Source organism: Coccinella septempunctata, chromosome 1, assembly GCF_907165205.1.
Source record: "Coccinella septempunctata chromosome 1, icCocSept1.1, whole genome shotgun sequence".
Lineage (NCBI taxonomy): Eukaryota > Metazoa > Arthropoda > Insecta > Coleoptera > Coccinellidae > Coccinella > Coccinella septempunctata.
In genome coordinates this window covers 3,519,365-3,537,588 of record NC_058189.1, presented here as the reverse complement: position 1 = coordinate 3,537,588, position 18,224 = coordinate 3,519,365, and the positions used below count along the sequence as shown (strand labels likewise).

The 18,224-nt window shown below is 36.0% G+C and overlaps 1 protein-coding gene across 2 annotated transcripts in view; it reads left to right on the top strand.

The window, feature by feature from the left end:
- Positions 1–2,321: 2,321 nt before the first annotated feature.
- Positions 2,322–18,224, top strand: part of LOC123321990 (cyclic nucleotide-gated cation channel subunit A) — an 82,578-nt gene continuing 66,675 nt past the window's right edge. Inside the window, exon 1 of one of the 2 annotated variants that reach the window (XM_044909814.1) lies at positions 2,322–2,468. In XM_044909814.1, the coding sequence (XP_044765749.1) occupies positions 2,442–2,468 (27 nt within the window). In that variant the 5' untranslated portion in view covers positions 2,322–2,441. Of the gene's footprint in view, positions 2,469–6,849; positions 7,002–18,224 lie in introns of those variants that run through there. The other variant, XM_044909807.1, reaches the window with a different exon arrangement.

The window sequence follows — 18,224 nt, the reverse complement described above, 5'->3', positions numbered from 1 at the left end:
CGGCCTATAACAAGTGGTGTAAAACAAAGAAAATTGTAAAATCGACAGAAGACAGTATTTTGGCTTACTTCAATAGTGAATTGAAAGCTCACGAAAGTTCTTCTCTATGGACTACATAGATGAATCGAAAAGTACTAAAATAAGTGTTGCCACGATAATATTGGTCCAGGAAGTAGTTGATTCTAGCATCAAGAGTATTGCAGATCCAAAACTGTGCTTCCACTTCGAGCTCGACTTCCTCAGGCATACATTTGTATAATGACAAAGAATGTGTTTTTAATATTCACTACCACACTAATGTTTAGAATAGTAATTCATGATTTTGTTTTTAGGCCGAAGTTCAATTCTTCTTCCCTGAATAAAGTGTTGTTTGCATCTAGTATATTTACTTGACAGAATAATAGTGACAGTTGAGTCCAATAAAGTGGTGTCCAATAAAGTAGTCAATTATGGACTCTAAACGAATTCATAAATAAAGTGTTTATGATGCAGTCGAACATAAAATCATTTAAAACTCAATAACAACTTGAATCGATCCAATAAATATCAGTATGAGGCATTTCGTCAATCTGGTCGCCTTTTTTCTGAAGTTTGGTTCTTTGCATATGCTTCATGAATGTTCTTATTTTGAAAGTAAGTCAGTTTATCAACGGCTTCGATTTGAAACGAGTTTTCTGAAAATAGGACTGTCGGAATGCTACAGGGTGGCCTAACTCTGTGGTGGTTATTGCGAAAAGGCTCCAAGTCAGCCAAAGTGTGATATCTCGACTTCGGAATAGGTTTAGGGAGACAGGTTCCGTGTTGGACAGACCAAGGCTTGGTGGGCGACGAAAAACAACACCTGCTCAGGATCGTTTCATTCCGTTTCGGCGAGAAGAAACCCTACATCTACGTGTAGAATGCTACGGAATACTCTTCAAAATGCAGATGGGGTCCAAGTTTCCATCAAAACCATCACACGACGTTTGGGAGAGGTGAATCTAGGTTCTAGACGTCCATTAAGAGGAGTTCCATTAACACGTGACAATAAGCGTCAAAGACTGGAATGGGCAAGGCAACATATCAATTGGATCGATCAATGGCGTAGTGCCCTTTTCACTAATGAATCCATATATGGACGATTTTCAGGTTCTCGAAGAATAAGGGTATGGACAATCCCACGCATACCCCGTAATCGTCGCTATGTCTAAGAAGTCCATCCATTCCGAGGGGGTAGTGTTTTGGTATGGACCGGGAAATGTTTCAACGGGCGCACAGATCTACACACTTGTCCTGGGAATATGACCGCCTTACACTATAGGGAGCATGTCATTGACAATGTTGTGCCAAATTTTCACGCTGCTATTGGTGAAACTTTTCAATTTCTAGACGATAACGCTAGACCGCACCGTGCAGCCATAGTTGAAAATGCGCACGAGGAGCTTGGTATTCCACATTTACCAATACCTCCGCACTCACCAGATTTGAATTCCATAGAACATGCATGGGATATGATCCAAAGAAGATTAGATAATCAGCAACCTACACCAGAATCCTTAAATGATCTGAGAGAGCTTCTGCCCCGTTTATGGAACCAAATTCCTCAAGAAATGTTCAACAACCTCGTGTGTAGTATGCAAAGAAGATGTCAAGCTGTTATTGATGCCCGTGGAGGTCATACATTGTATTGATAGTCTTAAAATGCTTGAATTCTCTGGGAATAAAATTTCGTTATTTTACTCGATTTTTCTTAACCACCCTGTATACGCTGCAGACCTACAGGCTGAAATTAATTTGCAACTTGAAATCATATTGATATGAATTTTCATCAAAAAAATATTATTTTAACTATATTTTTTTGAAATTCAAGTCAGAATCCCTAACTCATGTGGAGCAGTTTATTTTATTTTATTTACTGTCTACCCGTTCTTTAATGGTTGTGAGAAACACCAAAAGTTGGAATAGTAGGACAGATTGTCCCTGCGCAACGGTACAGCATTAACACTTTGTATCACGAAAAAAATACTTGCGGAATTGATATGTATAGACTGAATAATTTGTATGGACAAGTATATAGTCGATGAAATGTACCGAGATCTTATATTTGCACGGCTTATGAATTTCTTGCGTTTTAATTTTGTCGCATCAATTATCTACGCTGTGTAGGTCCACCGGACAACAATAGCAAAACCTAAGAAAGGTAGAATGAACACGAAATTATAGACACACAAACTGAGTTATCGACCAACACAACTGCTAGAGAATTGAAGAAAACTTCAGAATTATCTTAGTTATGTTTTTTTCACAGGAACACGTTGCAGTTCACATCCAAACCACAGTCTTTAAACTCTAACTGCAAAAATCGAATCATTCATCCATTTCGTCTACGGAAAAGTGATGAAACATCTTCCCGCCATGCATCTGAAGATACCTTGGCAGAAGTCACGATTCAGAATTCAACTATGCACTATTCCAACGAATCTGAAGAGGTATGTATCTATATATAACATAATTTCAGCAAAATGAAAGATATCGACTATTCCGCAGTGGCGGTATTATAAATTTTATATTTGAAATTCTGTAAGGCTCTCATATAAAATAGGTACATACATCTTAGGCCCAATCCCCCTTAAAATGAGTACTTAACTAAGCGTAGTTTAAAGTTATAATTTCATTGTCAGTTGCACGACTGCGGCTTAACAGAATCTTAAGTAAGGGGCCCTTAAGTTTTCATATTTAGTGATATTTCAGTTTTTTATTTTGGTGCAACTTCATTCTAGTCCAATAAAGCCTTTTCATTGGTTGGCCGCTTGCCGATGATCGTTGTCATTTCATTAACCTAACATTATTGTCCTGTCAGTCAGTGTCAAGTAAACTATTATATTATAATCAAAGAGTGACAACTTTTTGTTGCTGAATTAGCATTATTATTGATAATGAAATGGATTGTCAAATAAAAGGTACTTGACGTTATTAGAAAAACCACAGCAGTTCTGCAGCAAGTTTGTGAGTTCAACAAATTATTTTAGGTTAGAATCCCGCCCTTAAATACCTAAGTGGTCATTACAGGAGCGGTTAAATTTAAGGCTAGCTTTAGCCATTTAAATGTCACTTAACTGTTGGTGCAAAGTAATTTAAGTTAAGGGTTCATTTTAAGGGACACTTAACACTGAAAGCGTTTGGTGCAAACGGGTCTTAATAATTGTAACAAGCTATATGTTTGAGAAACTATTTTGAAATTTGACACTTATTCTTATTTGAAGGGGGAAATAAAATCATTCTTCGATATTTCTCTCAAGGTCTCAAGTTCTCAAAGGGCAACTCTTCTTGTAATAAATCTCGAAATTTAATCGAGCTCGGTGCAACCGTTAGGTCTTGACGAATTTTTAACTGACCCCATCTTTTTGGGAATTTTCAATTTTCGAGACGCGTTTCTCCCAGATGTATCATCGTAGATCCAAATGGGATACACATCCTAAAAGAGCAACTCTTCTAGTGACAAATCTTGAAATTTGTCGTGCTCGCTTGAAGTGGCCCCTAAAAATTCTTTTTCTGTCAGTTCTGTCACCACAGGGAGTTTGATATATGCTTCTACATTCAGAGGGAGAACCACCAGGAGGTTTACTAGCGAGGCACCCCAGAGGTTGATTTGTTCACCGTTGATAGCCAGAAATTCAGAAATATTAATCTATTTCATATGAATAGACGGTTTTATTTGTTCATTCAGTGAAGGGGAGTATCAAGTGCTGAAATTCACGAAAAATACGTCGTTGTCTATTGAAGTCAAGCAGAAATTTTAAATGATTGCTTTATATATGCTTCGTCGTAAATTAATAGGTAAAAGCTTTGAATCTGTCGGTGCTAAATGTTTTTATTCGTTTACTGGATTATTCGCCTGCGTGAACTCTAGATTTAATATTAAGCAACAATTCGTGGAATTCCTTTGACTATCCCGGTTGAAAGGTCTCCACTAAGCGATCAGGGACTTTTAGGAAGTCTTTTTCTATGAATTATGATAATCAGTTTTTTTGAAATTCAAGATAGGGAAAATAAATTGAATCTCTGCTGGTTATCCTGAATAAAATGGGAGGGAGAATGAAACTATGGCCAGCATCTTCTTTTCCTGAATGGGACATGTTTTTCTTGGCACTGAGTGCTGGTGGTTAAGATCGTTACATTTGTTGGCATTCATATCGACGGCTTTAATGCATCGGAATATTATTCCGTATTTATTACGGTTTATTCATTTACGAATTGTGAGCGTTCAAAATTGATGTTGATAAATTAATATATTGTTTGATAATTGGTAACGTCCATGATTACATATACTGAATGAAAATGATTTAGCAGGAATTTGGAGTGTGTTATTGAATGATTTATTCGTTTCAAATAAATTATTGACAGAGTGTTAAACAGTACGTATTTCGATAATAACATTGTATTCAGGGTGAGTCTTTGAATCGTACAAATATTTCAACAGTAAATTCTTGAGGTCAAAGGTTATACTTTTTTCTTATCCCATTTTTTCCGATTTGGCCCTGATAAAAAGATACGAGGATATATTGAAAAATTCTTAGCCTTCTATAGAACCGAACAAAATTTCAATGTCAAAATATTTTATTACTCAACATATTCTCCTCTTAATTGGATAGAAATTGGATACATCTATTACAGCGAACCTGCAACGTCTCTAGACCTTTCAAAAAAATGTTTCTTCTTGCTCTGCAAACCAGACTTCCACAGCATTTATTACCTCCTCGTTGAAAGAAAATGTACGACCTCTCAAACATTTTTTCAGTTGAGGAAAGAGATGATAGTCGGATGGAGCCAAATCTGGTGAATAAGGGGGGTGTCCTAGTAATTCAAACCCTAAATCACGAAGTTTGTGCATGGCAACATGAGATTTGTGTGCAGGGGCGTTGTCCTGCTAAAACAAAACACCTTTGGATATTTTTCCGCGTCTTTTCTCTTTGATTTTTTTTCGTGGAGTGGTCAGTAATGTCGAATAGTAATTTCCGGTTATTGTTCTATCCTTATCCAAAAAATCAATCATAATCACTCCATGGCAATCCCAAAAAACTGAAGCAAGAACTTTTCCAGCAGATTTTTGGACACGAAACTTATTCTTAAGTCTTGGAGAACCAGAGTGTCGCCATTCCATCGATTGTTGCTTTGTTTCTGGATCGTAGAAATGTACCCAAGTCTCATCCATAGTAACAATTCGGTTTGAGAAGTCTACATCGTTTTCAAATCGAGCACAGATCGAACGCGATACTTCTACCCTTGCACGCAGTTGGTCAACACACAAACATTTGGGGATTCATTTTGCAGCAATTTTTCTCATGTCCAAATTAACGTGAATTATATGATGAACGCGTTCGTATGAAATATTCAGTGCTTCAGATATCCGTTTAAGCCCAATTCGACGGTCTGATAAAATCATGTCATGAACTGCATATTCATCATATTCAATGGAAAATTTACCTCTTTTTTGAAGCTTGCAGTCCAATTTTTCTCGGTCGCATACAAAGTACATTGATCACCAAGGGTATTAAGTATATCTTCTTAAATCTGTTTACCTCTTAACTCTTTTGAATACAGGTACTTGATGATGGTTCGATTCTTCAATTTTTCGATTTTCACAATTTCTGAGGATCTTCTTTCTTTTAATTTATTGCGTAACTCTGGTTTACTTTTTTGACCTCAAACTTCACACTGACACTTCTAATGAGTTATTGTTCGTTGCTATGGTAACGCAATATTTTTTTTTGCGTGCAACTGGTCTAGGCTAACTAGATATCAATACATCCTCGTATATAGCCATTTCAAGTTTCCATAATGAGCTATGCCAACAAGAAAAACAAGATTACCTTCAGAATAACTAGCTGAGTCTGTAACACTACACATTTGTGAATCTTTTAAAAAGAGTTGCAGTCGGTCAAAGTACTTATTTTTCGAATTTCACAGATATTTTTCATTTTTGAACAGCAGCAAACTTAGTTTCGAGAGTTGGATTCTTTGAATTTTGATATTTTTATGGTACGTAATGGTCATAATGAGAGAACTGGAACACGTGGGTGATATCTTGTATTCGAAAAAGATTCATCAAATAAATGAAGAACTATATTCCGAAATTCATTTCATTCGGCCTGTATCTTCTAAACCGTGCCGATGGTAGAAGAAAAAAGTGTTCTTTTGATCTCAAGAATCTACTGTTAATATATTTGGTTGATCTCATTGATTTCTGATAGAATTATTATCTATAGTACTGCAAGCACTAGAGGTATTACCCCCTATAATACTTGTTTATTAAGTTCATGAATACTGATATCGATTGAAATTTATTCTGGGAGGATTCTGCATTTTCTTAATCTTTTTAGGGTTTTCACACCCAATCTCTGAAACAAAATCAATTAAAAAATGAAATAAGCGATGCTCCTGCGTAAATTCTTGCACTAATTTGTCAGGAGATTGGGAATTGAAACCCTAAAAAGAAGTAAATAAATACTGCTGCGTTGAAATAGCCAGCTTCAATAGCAAACTATGATTTCGTCATCTCAAATTGAACTAAACAAAACGAAATCAACGTGTGCCAATTACGAGGGGTCTCAATCCCCTATAATCGCTTTTTGACAAAATTGAATGCCATTATTTTCTCCAATCAGAATTCGCACTTCGAATAGATCGCACTCATTCACTTTTCCATTGATCAAGCCATAATTATGCGTCCACGTATAGCTGCGTAATCACGTGTATCCTCGCGAAGTTTTCGAATATGGAGACTCCTCGCTTTCAAAAAGGGATTCCTCCAAATCTAGACGTGTTTCATCGGTGCTACGTGCTCGGAAAATTCGAATAGCCCCGATGATGTTGGTGCCATAATAGACCTGAATTTACCTGCACGCGCTGCGCGTTTTAAAGAGCGAAAACATCATTTTTCGCGAATTTCCAGAAAACTGATCGTGCTGTGAAGTTATTTATGTGACAATATGGTGCACCTCACGCTGCATATTACAGACAGGGTACGTAAAACGAGAAACAAATAAAGGGGCGGCTTAATTGCATCAACAAATCATCAGTGTGCAGGAAATTATTTCTCACTAAACAGTTTCGATTTGTTTTATCCCAGAATGTTTTCGAAACTGCTGTCGAATGTTTTAATGGCTTCGCCAACAAGTTCATGAGAACTATATTCGAATGAAATTCTGTTTTTTCTATAGGAAGATTCATTATGGGTTGAATTACTCATTCATTTATTATGAGTTTTTTTGATCCTCTCAATTTGCCATTTTTCTCTGGAATGGGTTAGAAAGATTATCGTTGACTACAATTTTCAATACATCAGAAGTAGGCATAACTCTATTTTTTTTTTCTCTCTACTCAATGTACTGATATAGAAAACAGAACACATAGTATTAATTTAATACAATTTTTTGTGGATTCTCTCCATAGACTTGCCTTCTTTGAGTGATTCTTCTTCAAATATCGCAAGACGTTTAGAAAATATCGAGGAATTAGTTATTTCTTTGGAATACCTAAAGAAAGACCTTAAGGACCTTTTCGACTCCAAATAACTCATTCATTCATGCATTGCTGTATCCCTTTACCGAGAATAAATCTACAAAAAGACTCAAAAACAAAACAATCGGTGCGATCAAACTTATAATTTCTTAGGGCTAATTGCGACTGTGTTCCCTCCCAACCGCGACCTACACCACATTCCGGGCATGGATAGTCACCAATCAGATATGGCCGCCCCTGTATTCTTCTCGAGTCTCCATTATAACTGTGGACCAAAGACCTCCACTGTGATCTGTCTAACGCTAGATGTTCCCAGTTATGATTGGCATTAATTGATTTTAGGGATTGATGTAGTGCATCCTTAAACCGCTTATACTGGCCTTCTAGTTTCCGAGCTCCCTCTGTGAGTTCGCCGTAAAGAGCTATTTTGGGGAGTCTTGTGCCTTGCATCCCCAGAATGTGGCCGCTCCATCTGAGTCGAGCCCTCATTACTCGAGTCTTAATTGTTATACAACTCGCGCGCTGTAAGACTTCTGCATTTGAAACTTTGTGGAACCATCTGATGTGCATTATTTGTCTTAGATGACGTTGTTGCGTTTGTTCAAGCTGTTTAATGTGTCGCCTGTGGGGCGTCCAGCTTTCGCTTTCCTAAAGAAGCTTTGGGAAGACCACTGCTTTGTAAACAGCTGTGTAGATTTTCAGATTGAGGTCATGATTTCGAAACACTCTGTCCTTCAGCTTCCAGAATGCCCGTGATGCCGAATTGATACGGTTGTGTATTTCCATGTCCAGGTTAGCCCTAATACTAATGAAGCTTCCCAAGTATTAGAACTGCTCGACCTGTTCCAGAGTTTCATCTTCCAGGCTGATATATGTTTGAAGGCTTTCTGGCTGACTTACCAGGATTTTGGTTTTGTCAGTATTGAATATAAGGCCTAAAGCTTCGTATATATGTTTATAGGTGTCCAACATTATCTAGACAGCTGTGTCGAAAATGTTGAACAGTAAAGGCGCTAATACGCAGCCTTGTTTTATTCCAGAGTTCGTTAAGAAATGGTCGGTTGTAGAGCCATTATGCTGTATTCCAGCGGTGTTGTTGGTATGGAGGCTTTTACACACTGCTAAGAATTTTTCGGGTACTCCAAGGCGTTCTATGATTTTCCATAGCGATCTCCGATTCACCGAGTCGAAGGCCGTACTTGAATTGATATAGGCGATATCCGTAATCACTTTGCAATGTTTATGAAACACCCTGCATAACGAACAGTATCATAAAAAGTTTCCTTAATTTCAAAGCTTACCTACTTTCACTCATAGTAGAACTCAAGGAGGCTTTGAAATTAAAGGCCGAAATGGACTTTGAAATTGATTTTGATACTGGCCGTGAGCTATACAATCAATTCATCAGATTCTAATCCCTTTTGGTGATTTTGGAATCAAGATATAGAAAAGGAGGTGCAATTTAATTCAAACCCGAGACCAGACTGGATGAGTGATGACGTGTAGAAGGTGGCAATGTTGAAATCCATTGACAAGTGACAGAACACAAGTACAAGTGACGTTAATAGTAGTGGTGTAGCATGTAGCATAGGTTACACATTTCACACATGATTCCAATTGAATTATATTAGGTGTGCAAAATAGATGCTTCCAAGCTTCATATTAAACACACAAATAGGCCAAATAGGTCAATTAAAATTTTTGGTAGGTAATCAGATCGCTGATAGCTTATAGCTTGGAATCGTAACTCAGTCTTGTTGCATGTGTACGAATTCTATTTCAACCAATTAGAAGAAGGCAACATTAAAGGACAGAGAGTCTATGTGAACTTCAGATCACTCTGTTCAATCTCGGAGCAATACGAGCAATAATTTATTAGATGCTTTGTCCAGCAGTCCAGCCAAACGAAAAGAGTTTGAGGTTTTCTAGTACTAGGGGAGATATCCTTGGTACATCCAACCCGTGATACTTTTTACACACCAAGCTATGGTTAGTATCTAGTAGTTAAAAGTTGAGTTGGGTCACTCATAGATGTCGTTATAAGACAGAGTGGACTCACCTCTATGGGTATCGTCGGTAAGTCCTTTTGCAGGCCCTGAGACTATTTAGTACTCTTTTGCTACCGTCCTGTGGAATATGGAATCGGAATTGATTCTTCTGGCACGGAGAAATAGAAAAAATCTGTCGGGTCTTCATCTTCCAACCAAATATATAATATTTGGTACACAAATCGTGAACTATTCGATAAAGCACCCCCTACTCCTCGTATCGGGACTCATGATGTGGATGGAAAAACCATTGAAAAAAATCAAATCATATCTGATCCCAGAAACATGAAATGCCTATGCTTTTTTGGCACAATAACACTCGGTTTATATGAATGATTATTCATTTTTGCAGCTTGTGGTGAAATCAACTGGTTCAGTTGAGAAAATTCTAATTGAGAATTCCGATACAAAAAAGTTAATTGGCTATAAATCTGCAAAGGTTCATTCCTGCTCTGTAGAACAATATAATATATAATGAAACTATGTGAAAATTTCATTAATACGGAATGCTTAACGTAAAGAACATACGACATAGAGCACAAAGAATCCATTCCAGATTCCAACGAAACTCCGGTATAATGTGGAAGGAATTCACGGTTCTTAAGCTCTAGGGCGGACCGCTCGAAAAGGGAGGCTTCGCTTGCGTCAGCAGGCTACGGAAGAAATTAACGCAAACCAGATTTTTTGTTTCAAAGAAAATTCGTTAGTGCAGGACATCCATGTACACTCAATGGTGCTGGCATGTCTAACCTACGCTTTCTGGCTAGAAATATACTGCGCAAAAAAATTAACGCACATTATGGAAATCTCAAATTTATTCTACAACTGAAGGTGTTCTCAATTTTAATTATTTTCATCAGAATTATGCATGCATATGTTATCCACTTTCCACTTTTATTATCAGATTTTGAATGTATTTTTCTTTCGTTTGATTTTCTACACTCGATCGCTATGCAACGCGAAACAAGCAATTTGACCCAAGAGGAATGTGCCCAAGCGGTAGTTTTGCGAGAAGAAGGGTGGACATACACAAGAATTGCAGGAAGGTTTGGAGTTTCCCATACAAGTGTGTCCAGAATGTTGCAGCGATTCAGGGAGACAGGTATGAATGTCCGAAGACCAGGACAGGGTAGACCACGGGTAACAACTGCCATTCAAGAACGTTACTTGAGAGTTTCTTCGTTGAGATAACGGTTTGCAACCGCTCACCTCCTTCAAATTCAGCTTCAGCAAACTCATGAGGTGCACATTAGCACTCAGACAATAAGAAATCGCCTCAGAGAATATGATTTAAGGCTCGTGTCGCGGTAAGAGGTCCAGCTCTTACCCCAGCCCATCGAAGGTCGCGTTTGGATTTTGCGAGAGAGCATATCCAATGGGAAGAGGCCGATTGGGAAAGAGTTCTCTTCACAGATGAGTCTAGATGCTGCCTCTACCATTGTGATCAACGTTCCCTTTTATACAGACGTCCACATGAAAGATATGCTCAGTGCAATTTCCTGAATACTACTGGTTTCGGGGAGGATCGATTATGGTATGGGATAGAATATCTTTGACTGCTCGCACAGACCTAGTGGTCGTTGATAATGGAGCTATGAATGCTGATAAGTATATAAGGAACATTCTTGAAGAGCATGTAGTGCCATTTGTCCCATAAATTGGTGAAAATTTCATTCTTATGGACGATAATGCCAGACCCCATCGTGCGCGCATCGTTCAGGAGTACCTTGAAGAGTTTGAAGTCTCTCGAATGGAATGGCCAGCAAGAAGTCCAGATCTCAATCCGATTGAGCAGGTTTGGAACAACCTCAATAGAAGGCTGAGAAGTTCAGAAAATCATCCAGCTACTCTTAATGACTTAGGAATCCAACTCGGAGAAATCTGGGAAGGATTAGATCAGAACATTTTAAGATCACTCATTTTGAGTATAAACCGTCGTTGCCGAGCTGTAATTAACTCAAGGGTTGTAAATACCAAGTATTAAATCACTTATCAGCATTTCAGTATTCTGAAAATTGTTCATTTCTCTTCTTTCACATAAGATTCGGTGAAATCCTGAATTTTTCTTCCATTTAATGTGTCTTTTTTTCTTCAAAACTTTCCCGACAGAACATAAAAAATAAGTTATAAAGTCAATGTAGAGTTAAGTTTCATTAAAATTGAGATTTTCAGAATGTGCGTTAAGTTTTTTGCTCAGTTTATTAAGGGATATTAAAAAGAAGTCATATGTTCTTTCTAGTGCCCACGAGATCAACGATACGAGACTTTTGAAGTCCTGAAGTTCTTAACAATGAATAAAGAATGATAACGCCTGAACAGAGAGGCAATGAATACAATAATAAGAAGTCATTCAAATGCATACCACCCGCTGATATCATATACATATATTCATATGAATATGTTTCGCTCTAAATTGAACTAGCCAATTTGCCATCGTCAGGAAAACTAAAGTCAGCATCTGCTCTTCTTCGGTGGAACATTCTTCATTCAGTTGTCCTGTCTTGTCATTCATAACGTTTATTGAAAACTTTATGCTATTATTGAGGAAAAAGATTGAAGTTGATTTTGTTGTCGTTTTTTGTTAATGCGTTTATTTCTCAGTACATGTCATCGAAATCGGTGCAGAGCCATAACTTTGGACAAGAAATATTATCAATTTTATGTAGTACTTCAACTATAATACATATTTCATCGTAGAGAGTACCACATGAATGATTTTTGATGTTGAAATTAAGTGGTAGTAATGTTTCACCTTCTAGTGATTTCGATTAGAAAGTAGGATGTGCAAATCATTTGTACATTATCCTGGTAATTTTGTTTGAACACCATAATTTCACCCGGTTTTGAGAGTCACTCAATTGAAGACATTGTTTCCGAGGGAAATTTCAAATTCATTTGATGTATGCTTTCGGATGGGAATTCCAAACAAGCGATACACCCCTTGGTGTCAATTTTTGTAAACAATAAGTTAATGCACTTTTGTTTGTTTACATCGAGGAACGGAGAATATTTTGGTGTTTCAATAAGAGTTTTTATAAGAAATATATCTTAATCTGTTGAAAATATCTTAACCCTTTTCAGTCACAAATCTGGCCAAACGGTCAGAAAATTCTTTTCTTTATTTTCTTTAAAAATTTTGATGAAATTTTTTTTTCGATGTACGAAAACAATCTGTTTTTCCCCAGAGAGGACTTTTTCCACCTAGTAAGTTGATGAACATATGAATTTCGATAACATTCACACCAAATTAATTTGGAAAATGATTTCTGATTGCCAGTTCAACTTGGTTTTCTTAGCATCAATGTTGCAAATTTAGACATTGCATATAATGGAGAAGGCAAGATATCATAGTTGCGGCTCTCCATATAATCAATTTCCTTCTATTATGATCGTATAAAGAGCCAAGAAGTTTGGATTCAAAAAATATTGTTTCCTTTTATCACCTGATTCAGAACATAGTCGGAATTGTTTTCACTAATTCTTCTTGACATTTATTGACCTGAAATTGATAATAATTAACAGACTTGAATCCAGTTTCGATAACCAATCTTCAAAATTGAGAAAAAACAACTATAAACTAAGAAAAAGGATTTATTTGACGAAAATCTAAAATCCCCTTCAAAAATGTCTGCATTAACTTTCTACTTCGAACTGTCATCACCATGTCGCTGCAATCTACATTTGAATTCCCAAATGTCACAAAAATATTGCTGATGAATGTGATGTTTCTAAGAGAATTATTTTTGGTGTGACATTGAAAGCTATTGTCGTTCAACATTAACTATCCGTATATTTTTCCACAGTAATAGCTTTTCAAGGCATATTTGGTCGAATTGCCATATTTCGATCCCTAGTGTATGTATGGTATGGTATGGATTACCATGTATCTATATTATCATTGAATGGTAACTTAAAACGTCCAAAATAATTAGAATAACTGACCTTAGAAAATCGTCAACAAGTAGAAAATATTCCTATTTATGCCAAAACCCATACCGTAATATTATAGCAATTGCCAAGTTTCCTAAAACTCCAAAATCGAATTTGAACTTATTTATGGAAACCATTTCCTACTATACTAATTCACTACGTGAAAGATTCGTCTGATAATTATATTAGAAAAAATAGACCTTCGAAACTGAGTACCTAATCATTCGAATATGTAGAAATATAGGCATAGAATGCCTCTACTAGAGTAATTTTTGTTAAAAGTACAACAGTGGAACTACATATCCACAGATTGAATCATATTATTATTTGCTTAGGCCACTGCTGCATCAATTTACGATCAGGTTTACGAGTGAGCGCACGAATGCATTTAATATTTCTGAAATATATCAAAGACCACCGGTACCTAGCTATAAACAAAACCCAGTAAGAGTTTTCGAAGTTTGTCTTGTAGAGTTTATTGCAGCAGAATGAGGAATTTCTGCTCTCGATCATACTGATAATATTTTCGATAAAAACCAATTATTCTTCCATGCTTTCGACTTCTTGTATCGAAAAAAAAATTAGGAAAAATGGATGTGAATACGAAGCCCAGCGGTTTCTAATTCTGTATAAACTGTAATAGGGGAATGATGACCAATATCTGTCATGCATATAAATTATTAACGTATCATTTGAATGAACATATTCATGAAGTCAAATGCGACATGTTTCGATAGAAGGACAGTTCTGAATTTCAAGCGAGCATTCTCGATTCGTTTGTTGATAAAGGGAATGGATTCCAAACCTTCCAAATTCGATAACGCAACACCTGTAACTAAGTTGGACGCTATCTAATGAATATTTGAACGTTTTGCAAAATAAAACAATTCTTCATATTTTCTTGTATAATGCTCAAATCAAGAGTGATTAGAATTTCTTTATATTTTTAACACGATGTAAACCAGTGGCGCTTCTGCCACGTAAAATTCATCGAGCGTTGGTGGGTCCACTGTCGCTTTCATCCACTTTGGTTCTTATGTTTGTGGGAGGTGATGAAAAGCCCAAAAGGAACTGGAACCAGCTCCGGTAAAAACGTGTTGGTCACCCTGCTGGTCTCTGTAAGTAAGTAAGGGAAGGACAAATAGTTTTTAGAGCAAAACACTGCTTACTGAAAGATTTTCCTATGGAGAATGAGCTAAGCACCATCTCACATTTTTCTAAGGTAATGGGAAACTTTTTAATCGCCTCCAAAATGCCATATGGCACCATACAAGTGCAAAGTAATCTTCATTTCATTCATTTATTTTTTTGATTAAGTTTTATTTATTCAGGCATGCTGATGTTGCATCACCTCTCAATACTAATAATTTGAAACTTACTTCCTCTGAGACAGGAAATAAACATTTCCATCGAGCATAAATATCGGATCTACAAAGTCGAAACTGCAATCAATAGGTATATATTCAAACATGTTCTGAAATTCAGTTCTATGAAAAACAAGGCTACAAAATGCATATTATTTTCATTTTATTTCCATTATAAATAGGAGAGCTATTCACTAATTCTTGGAAAACAACGATAAAATGATGATTTGTTCAACCGAATTATGGCAGGAATATAAATTCTTATTCCTAGAATCAATCATTTTTTTTCAGAAATCTAATTTTATCTCATTAGGGTACATATCGAATTCGTGAAATAATTTATAAAAGCAGTAGGTATAATAGGTAGGTACTCAGTAATCTCAACCTATGCTAATCTTGATATAGATGGTGTAAAAACAAGATCTAAACTGCAAGATATAAAGCTGGGAATTCCACAAGTAAGCATACCATACTGGCCCTCTGTTTTTCATTGTGTACTTGTATAGGACCTTTCGTCTGTTTCTTAGTGTAGTGTAATCAACACTGTACTTTGAATCAGCTGATTTTCAGTGCAAACGAATGAAAAAAACACTGACGTTAGGTTGTTACGCTCATAGACTAATGATTTGATTTAATATATGGTTACGTTTCTCAGAAGATTTGTTACTTTTTCAACCTCTTGTAAAGTGATGAACTTATCGCAAATTTTAAATTTAATCGTATCCATTTTGAAGTAGATTACTGTCCGTGACATTAACATCAAATTTTGCATTTCACACCACAGAACTAATATTACACCTCTTTTTGACTAGGTGTAGATAAACTACACCTCCTCTACACTGGTGTAAATCCAATCAGCAAACGAATACTAAAATCCAGTGTAAATTACACCGAGTGCAGAAAAGTGCTACACTTATTCCATTGCAAACGAAAGGACTTAATGACATTGAGAAGCAACAAGGCCAATTGAGAACACAACAACTGTACACTATGCTGATGATATGAACCTTTAGGCCATTGTTACATTATATATGGACAGAACTGAAAAAGCTTGTTGAAAAGATACTTAAACAAACGGATGAATGGTGCGCTGATAATAATACGATATCAAATAAAAATAAAACTAAGTTTATCATAAATAAAAAGAAATATCGGGAATGTGGACCTTTATTTCTGCCAAAACTACACCGCTGCCGACGTTTCGAGGACCTGTATATCCTCTTCTTCAAGGCTGTAAAATTAATTGAGTTTCAGGTACATAATCGTCAAGGAAATAATGTAGGTATTACCAATATTCTGCTATGTAAAATGCAGTCAAAGAATACTACACAAAGGAACATCTAGCCAAATTAAAGCAATATAATATCAAAAATCGCACGTGCACATCAAAGCTGTTAAGTTTATAATGTTTCACCTCTTAAACTCAGGAATAATAACACCTACTGATACATGAGTGATACTGAATATGGAATAGCAAGCATTACCAAGTTCTTAGAAGTAACAATAGATCAATAATTCAAATGGAATACTCATGTAGGAGATCTTTGCAAAAAAGGAGGATCGGCTTTGTACTTTGTACAGTTTTCAAACACTGAAGACAGTCTACTATGCGACCATAGAATCGAAGTTTTGATTTGGAATATCCCTTTACTGCTCAGGATATATTGTATATTTATTTATCCTACAGAAGAGAGTTCTCAGAATTTTGTTGAATGTGGGATACACGCAATCATGTCGTGTATTGTTCAAGAAATTTGGACTCCTTACAATATATGGAATATACATTCAGGAATGCTTATTGATTTTACATCGAAATAAACAATACTTTGAAAACCATCAAAAAGAAAATGATTACCCATCGATAAACTTGAATTATGATGTACTGCATAAGCTGAATCTTGCAACATCGCAAAAGCAAATGGGATATACTCGAAAACGTCGCATTATACGAGAAAATATGAAGATTACTTTTATTTTACAAAACGTTCAACTATTCATTAGATAGCGTTGAACTTAGTTTCAAGGTTTGGGTTCTTTTAATTTTTGGTATTTTTATGGTAAGTAATGGTCATAATGAGAAAACTGGAAGACGTGGGTGATATCTTGTGTTCGAAAAGATTCATCAACTAAATGAAAAACTACATTTCGAAATTCATGTCATTCGATAGAACCGTTTGTGAGATAGAACTAAAAATAAAATTTATTTATGATTTTTCTACAGCCTGTATCTTTAAAACTGAGCCGATTCGGAAAGAATGGTAATTTTGACTTCAAGAATCTACTGTTGAAATATTTGTACTTGTCAAAGACTCACCCTCTGTATACACTGAATGCAAATTCTTTAGCAGGAATTTCGACTGTTTTGAATCTTTCTTGATTCTTTCTCAAGGCTCGTGACTACACCTCAAATCATAGTTTCATAGCCTACTAGAATTAGTAAAACTTCTAGTAGGCTATGCTCAAATGAAATATAAATAAATCTCCTCGATGTGTTGAGCATGAAAATGCTTAATATATGTATATATAATCTATATTCAATATAGAAAATAACTGTAGACGACAAGACTTGTTACCAAAAAACTCTCTAGAAAATAACTTTTTGTATATGAGGTATTCGGATCTAACTAGAGTTGACACGCTATATAATTCAAGAACACCAGGTGTGATTATTTGGTTACCATCTCAATCACGAAACTTATTGAACTTCACATAGAGAAAATTCCATTTGAAGTTTTGATGAGAGTTCCACTAAACTGAAGCGTTTGGCATGCTTAAGAAATTTCTGAAGTAACTTCGGGACGGATAAACAGGTAGGTTGGTTATTTTCATGTAGGAGAAAGTTCATAATCATATCCATATCCAATGTGTTTTTCAAAACACAATTTTTTTTCCATTCTCATAAAATTCCAAAATCTTCGAAATGATTTGTCACTTATCCCTATTGTCATTAAAGAATCTTGAGAGCGTTGCCAATATGTTCGGGTGGATGATCATGCACCAAAGAACTTGAAATCGTACAATATACATTTTTCGGAAATTATCCGGCAGGACTATTTCATGTGTCCCACTCTGAATGTATGAAAATGAATTGAACCATAAAAAATATATGCTTGGAAGTTAAAGTTTATAACACGAATAAAATTAATTCTTGATATGGACATATTATTATATGTACCTTCCGGACCAAACTTAAAAGCTTGATAAAAATAAAGAGAATCCCGATCATTGCACAAACTTTAGTGGGACTATGAGTTTCAAATTTTTTGCTTAAAAAATGCGAAAACACGAATAATTCCAACTCGCCAGATACTGGGAAATGAAAGGGTTAGTATGTATTAAATCCACCATTCCATTCAAGTCCATCAAAAAATTTGATTCCCCA